Below are 11,630 nucleotides of genomic sequence, written 5' to 3' on the forward strand. Positions count from 1 at the left end.
GGTAATCTATGGTGCAGAAAATGCACCATTTTGAGGTAAACTGAGGGAGTCAGTAGTGAACAGTTGGGAATGTCGTAATGTGGAAGGCCCTCGCATTTACCTCAAGGAGGGCTGGCCTGGGGAATGACCTTACCTGGGATTTGGCTCCTCGAGGGCCTCACAGGACAAGCCGTAGTGCTGTGTGATCCTGTGCTGGTCCTTGTACAAATCGCATTCCTCACCTACTCCAGGAGTTCCCAAGGTCACTCTTTGGATCTGACAGACCTCAGCAGGTACAATGGGCCCGCAAGTGTTTTTGTCTCTCGTTCATACTGACATTTCAGTCTTTTAGGTGACTCACATCCCCTACAAAATCAAACTGAGTTCCCCTAAAAAATGTACCACAAAAGCCGTTTTTTATCCTTTATTTCTCAAATTTCCACTCCTATTTATTTCTCTAGCTCCAATAATGAATACGACAGAAATAACAACAAGAAAGAGGAATAAGTGGAATGTGATGGAAAATGTTTTAATTTTGGGCAGGACCCAGCTAGCATTCACAATGTCCAGGCAGCAGCAACGTGAGCACCGCCACAAGAAAATCCAGGGACTAGCAAGTTACAGACTCTATCTCCAGTATTTCAGTCCATGAAAGTCACAGGATGAGGGATTACTCACAGGCTGAAACGTGACCACAAATATTGTTCAAGCAACCCTGTTTCAGCTGCTCTGAGAGATTTACAGAGTCATAGCGTGTTTCACTTGATCCCACTGTTGCAAGGCTCTTTGAGATCCTCCATGATCAAATCCTGTTGGTTATTCACCCAATTTCCTTTCTTAACTGGCTTCCCCTCCTCCTTGGCTTTTTGAGGAGCTTGGTCCTGGGGGATGTGGCAGCAGGCAGCTGGCAGGATGGCATTGCCTGGGCCTGGCTGGCAACAGACCTCCCTGGAGCAGAGCTGGAGCCTGAAGACAGCCTGGAAGCCCCGTCGGAAGTTTTCATTGGAGAAGCCGTAGATGATGGGGTTGATGCTGCTGTTGAAGAAGGCCAGCCAGTGAGCAAAGGGATAAACGTAGATGTTGATGAGCTGCAGCTGGAGATCCGAAAGGCTGGCGTAGTCCGAGAGCAGCATCAGAGTCCACAGGGGAAGCCAGGACAGGGTGAAAAGCAAAGTCACAACGATGAGCATTTTGATGACTTTTTGTTTCCTCTTCCACACGCTGTGCCGCTGCTCCTGGCTGCGCTTCCCTGCTCCTGGCCTGGCTGTGTGGGAGAGGGAAATGCTGATCCTGGCATACATGATGACAATGAGAGACAGGGGAGCCAGGTAGATGTTGGCAAAGAGAACTGTCGTGTAGATCTTCCTCATTCCCGGGTCAGGCCACTCCTCCCGGCACCAGTACACCGGGCGGGTGGCATTGCCAGAGCCCAGGAGCACTCGGAAATGCTTCTCCTCCTGCACCTGCAGCAGCACTGCCGAGGGACACATGATGGCCACAGCCAGGATCCAGATGACCGCAATGATGGCCACGGCAGTGGGAATGGTCAGCTTCTGCTTGAATGGATGCACAATGCACCGGAACCTGTGCCAGAGAATCTGTTTAAGGAATGCTTCATCACCCAGGCAAACATACACACACATTGTAAATTGCCTGGTTTTCAAAGAACAGAGATGGAATCATCTCCTCAACCTCCCTATCAGCTCCTGATTCTGCTGCTCTACTTAACCAAGGCAGGTATTAATGCCTCTGCTATCCAGCTTCATGGCTGAGGAACAAACCAATTCCAGGCAGGCTGGGATAGCCCAGTTGCACCTCCTTTACGAGATACCAGTGGAGGAGCAAATTGCTATGGCTGCTTTTTAGACCTGGCTACGTTTTGTTTTGCTTGAACAGCCTTAGGAACAAAATGCATCTGATTTATTGTGCTGTTGGGAGGGTTAATGAATGGGCTCAGCATGGTCAGAGGGCCAGAGTCAGATGGTTACAGACTCTGCAGCATCTTACCTGTCCACGGCAATAGCAACCAGAGTGAAGACAGAGGCAGAAACAGAGATTCCTTGGACCATCCCACTCATCTTGCACACCAGGCTCCCAAAGGGCCATCCTGGAAGAAAAAAAGGCAGCTGGAATTGCTGACATCTCACTGCAGGACTCTGCTTAAAATCATTTGCTGTCATCTTCCATTTCCTGAGCAGAATTATAGACTCAGGGAATGGTTTGGATCGGAAGGGACCCTAAAGATCACAGAGTTCCAGCCATGGCCAGGAGCACCATGCCATGAGAAGGAAAGACACCTTCCACTAGACCTCACGTCTGATTGCAGTGACTCCAAATGCCCACAGAGCCCCTCTGCCACGTGCCCCTGGCTCTCCCTGCCCCACCTGCACCCTGGCCCACCTGCAATGATGTTGTCCAGCAGGGTGGTGGGCATGCAGAAAAGCCCCACCAGCAAGTCGCTGACAGCCAGGTTCAGGATGAACAGGTTGGTGACTGTGCGCATGTGTTTGCTCCGCAGGATGATGAAACAAACCCCCCCATTGCCCACCATGCAGAGGAGGAAGATGAGGAGGTAGGAGGTGATGAAGACAGCAGCCACTGAAGGCTGGTGGAGGTAGAAGTCCACGTAGGAGACGTTGCCTTCCAAGTAGAGGTACTTGTATGTCCCGTTATAATTCAGTGCCTGAGGCCAATCCAACGAAGAGTTTGAGTCCATTTTCTTCCTCGTGTTCTAATGTGCCCTAAAAGATTTTTGTAATAAGGTCATTTTAGCCGGCTTGCAGACAATGTGAAGGAATGTGATATTAGTATTATTTGAAATGGGATATCATAATATTACTGTATTATTAGTATTATTATCTATTTTGGGTACACCATGTGCTGAAATAAGTGCAAACCTCGTGTGCACTCAGGCAGCAGTGAGGTGGCTGAGCAACAATCACTAAAAAATCACTAATTTAATCACTGAAAAACAGGGATTAAAGCTTTCTTAAGTGGCACAAACCTTCTGCCTGCATGTATCCAAATTTCTTGTATGTATCCCATTTAATGAACATGAGATGGCTTTGTGTACAGTTGGTTGCTTTAATTCCCTGCTCACAAGCTACATAACTCAAAGTCTGCATCAAGAAGGACCACACTGTGTTTAAAACATGCTGAGGTACAAGAGAGCTGGGTTCATTTCCAAGCAGGTAACCTGACTTGGAACTAGCATTCCAATTTCTTTTCCACATCTATTTTGTCTCCCAGATCAAGATACCTAAAGAAGCACAGGGTAGAATGTTCCTAACAAAAGACCAGCAAAATTAATTGGTGGCAGAAGGCATGAAATTAAAGTATGAGTGCAGATGTTTTTAAGACACTTCAAATTCCTTAATAGAAGTGGAATTTAAGTTAAAGCATAAGTTTCCAAATCCTGAGGAGCTTGTATGAACAGCAAAGCCTCTGCAAGTGTTTTACTTTCAGGAAGTAAGTGCAGTAAAAAAAGTATTTATTCTGCTGTGACTCAGGTTTGGAACAAGCAGAGCAGTGAAAACCCATCATGTTCTGGTCTCTTGTGCCTGGTTTCTCTGTTTACAAATCAGCAGCAGTGCAGTGTTTTAATGGGTCTGAATTTTACATACTCATTAAATGCCTGCACAGCCAGGTAGGGAGACAAAATTCTGGAATCCCTCACCAAAAACTGGCTGCTTTTGTGCTTGAACAAGTGTAGGAATAGCTGTACATTCTGTGGGGCTGTCCTTATGGAGAAAGGCTTATTTATCTTTATTAGTTTTTATTCAACAGGCTTTCAAAATTATTGAAAATACTTTTATTGAAATGTCTGATGAGCCAAATACTTTCCCCAGCCAGAGCTTAAAGCAAGCCCTGTGGGAAGTGCTTTAATGCCAATTTTCCTGATCCCTCAAGGAAGTAGCACTGCTGCACTTGCACCCAAACATGGGCTTAAGATGAAGAACACTGGCAGAATGCAAATACAGATATTTGACAATATGGGTTTACACTGTTCCTTTAATCCCAGACCTGGAGCTGTGCTTTATAAATCCCAGGAGATGCTGTCTCACCTCATTTAAAGCCAATATTTCTCCTGCTCCCTTGGACTTATTGTTGCCCCCTTTGCAACAATCCCTTCCCCACTACTATTACTGTTATTATTATCCACTAATTTTCTTCCATAATCCTTTGCTTCCCAGAGGAGTTGCTTTAGGAAGACATTCTGGCCTGGGGATGTGTCTTTTGGCTCCCACCAGATTCCCAGTCCCCATGCCCAGCTGTCCCAGTTGTCCCTGTGCTGTCCCCAGCAGATCAGGCAGAGGTGCCTTTCCTTCCTTACCTGCTGGAGTCTGGCTTTTCCAGAGGTCTCGGATGGTCTGAGGCAGAGGTTCTTTGTCATTCCATGACAAAATTTTCTTCTGTTGCACTAAAAGAAGGAGAAATAATCTAAACATTATTTTGGATACATATTTTGTGTTCTCTCTCTTTTTCCAACACCGTGTTGCGAATCAGCAGCTTCCAATCTCTTCAGTAATGATCTCTGGAATAGTTTTGTTGGTAACTGGTAAACAAGAAGTTGTAAACAGCCTCAAGGCAAAACTGGAGCTGTGTCTTATCCCAGTTGTGCTAATGAAATCCTGGCTGTGGCAGTCACAGGGAAGTTGCTGTACAGACACCACAGATCACAGAAAATGAAAAAGCTCCACAGATTTTTATTATCCTGAAGCTGAGGGGGAGGAGGATTGGCTGGAAGGAGAAATTAAGCCAGTGCCTTCCATTTTCACAGGGTCCTTGCCAGCTAAAACAAGCAGTGATAAATAATTGAGAGAGGCACAGAGGACAGAAACATAAATCATCTAAGAAAAGGGAAAAAATAATGCAATACCTAATTATTATGAGATGATAAATAACAGTAATTTGCTTGCACATGGTAACTTGATATGGGCAAGGCCTCCCTTCTTCATTTAACATACCAGAGAAAATCTGCAAAGGAGTAAAGTGGGAGCCTCCCTGGGTGAAAACCTGCCCTATCCCACATTGGGTTTCCAAACACACGAGCCACAATCCCTACTGAAATCCCAGTCACAGCCTCCATAGACAAAGACACAGTGCAATCTCTCACAGCTTGACCAGGACACTGTTGTTCCTCTGGATATGGAAAACCAGCTTTCCATTGTTAGACTAGCAGTTTAAGCTGATTATGAAGTGATGGAATTATTTATATATTGGGCAGATGGACGAAATCCCCTGGAGCAGCCACCACTGCTTCACCTCTGTGCACAGCCCACTGCGTTTGTGGTCTTGGTTTTTATGTGTAAAATATCCTCACAGAATCCTCTGAGGCTGAAATAAAAATGAGGAACCTTCAGAGATGGGAAGATCAGCAGGAGCATGTTCTTGTAGAAAAAGAAAATTTAATGTGCTAAGTGCTAAAAGATTTGTTCTCTCCTTGTCCTGAACTCTGTATTCAGTAATGGTACAACAAGAGAGATTTCCCAGGGACCTTGGAAAATGATCCGCAGTCTGCTGAAAAGTGGGAAAGTGGCAAAATACAGCCCCTGAGGGATGGCAAAAAGACCAGGACATTGGTCTGAGTGTCTGAGAAATAAGGGAGAGAGAAATGTATGGATCATCTGCCTCAGGGAACCATGAAGAGCCACAGACTAAAAAACTAAAATGCTCTTCCACAGGGACCCCATGCACAGACCATGGGAATCTGGGCTCATCTTGGCTTCTCTTCCAGAGCAAGAGGGGCCTGCAGCCACACCAAGCCCCCCATTCCTAGTTCCTGGGGCTCAGGCATGGGACAGGGAGTGGTGCAGGAAGTGTTGGGTCTGGGTCATGCAGGGCTTGAGCTGCCACATAGAAACTCTGAGGATATTTGTGAATTAAGATAATAGAACTTGCTCTTCAAGTATTTAACTTTTTCACCTATCAGAATTTCCATGGTATTTTGTATGACTTACCTCAGAGTGGTTTATCTGCAAATGAGCCTGAATACTCCAGTACGTTTTCAGCTAGGAGAAAGGAGCTGTGGAAGAAAAAACACCCTAAAAATAGCCAGTTGCAACAAAATTATTTTTTCCTACTGACATTTATTTTCATAAAGAAAAACAAGTGCGACCTGAGAAGCAAATTTCTCCTTTTGAAATGGGCAATGGCAGGGAGATGTGCCAATCTAAGTGTTGCACACAGAGCTCTTCTCAATGGGCTTAAACTGCTTATCCTCCCCTCGGCATCATTTATCTGCATAGTCTGAGCTGGGGCCAAAGAAAATAGTTTATCAAGGTATTTCTTTTTAAAAGATCTCAAACTTTAAATGATAAAGAACAAGGCTATCAGCAGGATGGCTGTAATAAACATGAGACTTAATTGCAGATTAGTCATCCACTTGAACTGGGAATAGTTCAAAAACATTTCACTGCAAAGCAACATCCCAAATGTAAATCATGAGCTGCAAATGGCAGGTGAGGGATTCACAAGTTTGTTATGGCTCTGTATTTATATATATTCATAATTTCCACCCTGCTTCCTTAAAGCTGTGGCTGCTTATCTATTCCTTGTCATTTTACTTTTTTTTTTTTTAATTCATGCTCAGTCAGCACTGAAGCTTTTGAATATATATGTATTTATATATACTCTATTTTATGTGTCACAGGCTGTTTTAAATTTTAACTAAAACCTCAGCCAACTGTTCCCTGAAATCAGGTTAAAGTAAGATTTCCACACCCAGGCACACTTATGCAGCCACTTTATTGAGAAGCCTGGCAAGCAATAAGATTTTAGGTGCCTTATCTTGGAAGCAAGTTCCCATTTTAAAAGCTTCCAGTAGGAAATTACTGAAGTTCTCTTGGGATCCAGTCTCTAAGTAGCAGTTTCCCATCCATCACTGGAAACTGGGCAGGGACCCCACAAAATATCAGGACTGGTTGCAGCTTTTTTCCTTGGAGAGATGCTCTAGCAGCATTTAGCAGTAACTGCTGGGGTTTAGTCTAAAGGAACAGCTAAATCAATGATCCCTGCCAGGCTCTTTGCAGCACTAAAGTACCCATTAATGGGAGATGAGCCTCCTAAATTGCCTCTTTCAGTTCAGCCTCTGCTCATGAGTCAGTCCCTGACAGCCCTGTCATTTGGGGCACTGAAAGTGAGGAGAGTAAATGGGGAACAGGTAGAAAGGTCAACAACAAAAAAAAAAAAATCCAAAAAACACCCAACCAAAGTGAAAAATGGGACAATCATGAGATAGTACCAGTGGAGGATAAAATTGGCAAACAAAATAAGTGCTTTAGGAGTCCATCAGCCAGTGTGAGCTAATTCACCAGGTACAGGGAGACAGCACTGTCAGCAGGTAGTTAGTTCATGCATCCCCCCCCCAAAACGGGGGGCACAGAGGATCCTGTAACCACTGCAAAGCGAATCACCAGAAGAAAACCAAACCAATCCCAAAGCAGAGTGCATCACAAGGGTTCTTTGCACCAGGTGATGTCTCTGCTTCATGTGAAAAATAAGCAAGAGCCATATAATTGTTTGATTTCAATCTGTTTTAGCATGGAAGAAGCATTGCCCTCTGTGAGACAGGCATGAAAGCAAACAGCCCGTGACCTTGTGACATGAGGGATCATTACTTAGAGCTTGTTACAATAAAGAGCATTGTTACCCCTCACCGAAGTTCCTAGGCTGTGGAATATTGGATTATGCCCCACTAGAAATTAGGCAGAGCAGCCTGCCTAGCCCAAGGGCAGAATAGGTGAGCTCCCTGTGCGGCACGTTGTGGCTGGATCATTAACACTTCCCAAAAGTGCATTTGCCCAGAGGCAAATTTAGTCTCTTTAGTTTTTTGAGGCAAATAAATCCCTTTAGTCTTAAATAACTATGCAGGCTGCACAGCAGAAGAACTGTCTGTGAAGGTGATAGCAGTGGTTCAAATGCACAGTCTCACCTCTCTAGGAAGATAATGGTTGTGGAAGGGCTGAACTCTCCCTGTACACCTTCCTAGCTGCTGACTGTTCCCTTTTACATCACCATCCACATCCACATCCACACAGTGACTTCAAATACTCATTGATTCTTTCTGTGAGCAACTCTAAAGGATTTTAATCCTTTTCGTGCTCTTGAACTTCCGTGTACTGCTGCCTCATTGACTTGATTTTAATTAACACCAAATTTTAAACCTCACCTGGATAACATGGATAGGTACCTCTGATTGATGTCAAGAATCTCACATGCTGAGAGGTTACCTCGGAAACCTCTTGGTTTGACTCCAGTTGAAGCCAGTTCTGTTCAGTAAGTAACAGCTGCAACCCACGGTAGTCCAAACAGCAAGGTCTGGAAGTAAGTTCTCCTTGCTAGGATTTTCATTTGGAAAAAAGCAGCAGCACAGGTCCATTCTTTTGGGTTGAGGTGCCATCTTACAGGTACCCTACCTGCCAGCCTCAGGAAATGCTCCTCCTTTGCTCAGAGTTTCACTCAATCCCCCTTTCTCCAGCAAAACAACCCAAACTGATCTCACCACATTTTATGTTTTGCAGCCCCTGGGGTGGTTCAGATTTAAAGGATAACATGAGGTACTTCAAGCTGCAGATACTTTTCTACCACTGGAGGTACCTACTACTGATAGAAAAGTGAAACAAGATAATATAAACTTGTCTTAGTCACTCAGGAAAAAATTAACAGCCACAGGCTCTTTTTCCAGTCCCGGAGCTCTGCACAGCACTCCAGCTCCCAGCCCAGGTGGATTGGCCCTGCCAGCACCAGCAACACAGGCGCTGGTGGGGGCTGTGTGTGTCCCCCAGCTCTGGAACCTCAAAGCCAGAGGGTCAGAGGCACCTGCTGCCAGCCCTGTCCCACTCCAGTGCATGAGCTGCTCTGTATTCCAGCCTTGCCCACCCTGGGACCAACTTCCACAGCACACAGGGATTTGTTTCCAGATCCTTGGCACCACCAGGATCCCCACGTAGGCATTGTTGTGCCCCCCCAGTAAATCAGGGCACCCCCAAGCAGTGGAATCAGCATCCCACCTCTCCCCCACACACACATACCTGTTGCTAACAAAGCTCCTGCAGTTTTCCTTCGGCTCCCAGCTCCAGCAGGGAGGCAGGAACAGCCCAGCCCCAGCCAAAGGCAGCCTCCAGCCCACTCCCCCAGGACACCCCACTTACAGGTGCCGGAGCGCCCCCGCAGCCGCTGGTTCCGCGCAAGCAGGAGCGAGGCTGCAGCCCCCGGCACAGCGGAGAGGATTCCCGGAGCCTTGCAGCTCCTGCCTCAGGCAGGGAGGCGGGACAGGAGGAAGGAGGGAGCTGAGAGCCCAGCCCAAAGCCAGGCTACCAGCCCCAGGGCTCGAGGGCTGTCTCCTGCAGCCACCGCTGGCAAGCAGTTTCTTGGATATGTTCTATTGCAGAGTCTCCCTGCTCTGCTCCGCTTGAGGCATCCCTTTGCCTTGGGAAGCTCATTCCCAGGGTTAGGAATTCACAGGTACCTCTGCAGGTGCCACCCCCAACAGCCCCCAGATTACAGTCCAGATTCCCTGCAGTGCTCCGAGTGCTCCCAGCACAGCAGCATCTCTTGGACTCTGCTCCTGCCTGCTGAGCTCCAGCATTTAGATCCAGGATCTCCAGAGACTCCAGCTTTTAAATCAGAAACCTGGGAAAAGAACAGTCTGTGTGGCCCAGATAAAACCAAGTGGTTCTTGTAGCTAAAATAACACGTTTTGCCTTACCTGCCTTTGCATAAGGTTTTTCTACAAAGAAAAACAGCATACCAGGGACAGATTATGGGACAAGAGGCTTCCAAGCCACAATTTGATGGATGTAGGAATGTTTCTTTTATTTTTCACACTACTCTTTTTATTCCTGGTATAGTTTGAAAACTCTTCCTTTAATAAATAAGTTCAATTTGAGAGGAAAAACAATTATCCCAATATGAATTTAAACCAATGCATTGTTTTCCAGCATAGCTCAGTATGGAATTTTAAAAGCCCTGTACGGAATCATCACGTGCTATAAAGGGAAGGCAAGAAACTCCAGCCATGCACAGACATTGTCTTAAGGGCAGTTTTGCTACATGTGATGCAGGAGATGGAATCTTAGGATGTTGGGAGGCCCAGAGCTGGATGCAGTAAAGAACCACACTTAGAGAAAGCTCTGACCAAGAAAGCATCCTGAAGGCCCTGCATCCAGGTAAGAGGAATTTGTCTAAAATTCCTACCCTAGTTCTCCCTGCACACACACACTGCTGCGGTTCTCTGTCTCCCCTTCACGTTCCCATATTCACATTCCCTCTGCCTGGGAGCTCAAAATGTGGCAAGGTCGCTTTGAAATCCAAAGGCCTTCAGATGGAAAGGTGTTATTCATGTAAGCAACAAAATATCTGCAATGCAGGGAATTGAGAGTTGCAGGGAATGTCTTCCTGCTTCCCACATACCCCATGGAACATCTCCTTTTTAGTTTTAAAAACAACTCCATGAGCTACAGGGCTGATCCATGTCCCACAACACTTTCATCTCTTTCAAACGCCGGCGGCGCCATCTGCTGGGAGCAGAAGGAGGGACACAATGCAAAATAAATGCAAGGCGAGATCACAGAACCGTCATGGAATCCCAGAATGGTTTGGGTTGGGAAGGACCTTAAGTGTCATCCAGTCCCACCTCGGAGCCTGTTCAGGGCAGGCTGCTGTCCATCGGCCCCTGATGGCGGATGGACATGGAAGAAGTGATTGGAGGTGTTCAGGGAATGCTGATTGTTTTTACCTTTGTTGGGTAATCTGGTCATTAAAAAGGCTCATTGACCTCTTCCAACAGGGAAACATTTAAACAAGAGGTGCCCAAAAAAAATCTGAGTTTCAGAAAAATGAAATCTGCACGTATAAAACTTAAAATTCCCCCCCAGATTGTGAACAGTGTGACTTCCATGGACTAGTCACATTGCCCAGATGTGTCCAGTACTGCTGTAAATGCATTTGTCCGTGGCATAATTTAGATTTTTATCTTGTAAAGAGCATCTGGGGGATGGAGGGGACAGGAAGGGGTGTAGGGGGGTAGATGATAGGAGGCCAAGCCCCCCCCCCCACCCGTACCTGCTGTGCCCTGAGCGATTCCCTGGCCCAAATGCAGTCAGTCCCACCCTGCACACTTGAGCCGGCCCCACCCCTGGGGCTGTGTCGCTCCGCCCCCCGGTCCTGCCTCCCCCTCACCTGTCTGGGGTCTGTCCTGAGCCCCAAAACACAGGATTTGGGCTCTGTGAGCAAAGCCTTAAACTGCCAGGCTGAGCCTCATTTTGCACTCCCGAACAACAGGACTGGAGTCTGTTTCACAGCCCTAAGACTGCCCAGGTGGGGCTGGTTCCCAGTGCCAACCAAGCAGGACTTTGTCCCCATTTCTGAGTCAAAGGAAGTGCCTGATTCATTAGTTTCAGGACCCTCAAACTGGCCAAATGAACTTGGTGCCCCCCAAACACGAGACTTGGTCTCTGTTTCCAGGACATGAAGGTGCCTTGTGCAACCTCAACCCAGCACAGCCCCTGCTTTCTGAGCCCCCAAGCCCTACACAACTCAGTTTCTTATTTCCCAGCCAGGTCTGAAGCCTCCAGCTGCTGTCACAGGCTGGAAACAGGGAATTTGGTCCCTGAACCCCCATCTTGGACTCCCCCTTGGAGCACCAAGTG

At 46.7% G+C, this 11,630-nt stretch overlaps 1 protein-coding gene across 2 annotated transcripts; it reads right to left on the bottom strand.

Annotated features, from left to right (window-relative positions):
• Nucleotides 1-737: 737 nt before the first annotated feature.
• NPFFR2 (neuropeptide FF receptor 2) lies at nt 738-7,742 on the bottom strand. Of its 2 annotated transcripts, XM_085057516.1 has the most exons (5): nt 5,940-7,742; nt 4,313-4,399; nt 2,380-2,720; nt 1,987-2,086; nt 738-1,563 (listed from the first exon to the last, which is right to left on the bottom strand). In XM_085057516.1, the coding sequence occupies exons 3-5, from the start codon at nt 2,693-2,695 to the stop codon at nt 738-740; spliced, it is 1,242 nt and encodes a 413-aa protein (XP_084913642.1). In that variant the 5' UTR covers nt 2,696-2,720; nt 4,313-4,399; nt 5,940-7,742. The 2 variants fall into 2 exon arrangements, with proteins under 2 accessions (XP_084913642.1, XP_084913641.1); XM_085057515.1 differs by lacking the exon at nt 5,940-7,742 and having other exon boundaries at nt 4,313-5,315.
• Nucleotides 7,743-11,630: the final 3,888 nt, after the last annotated feature.

This window comes from Lichenostomus cassidix, chromosome 4 (assembly GCF_008360975.1).
Source record: "Lichenostomus cassidix isolate B80296 chromosome 4, HeHo_3.0, whole genome shotgun sequence".
Classification (NCBI taxonomy): Eukaryota; Metazoa; Chordata; class Aves; order Passeriformes; family Meliphagidae; genus Lichenostomus; species Lichenostomus cassidix.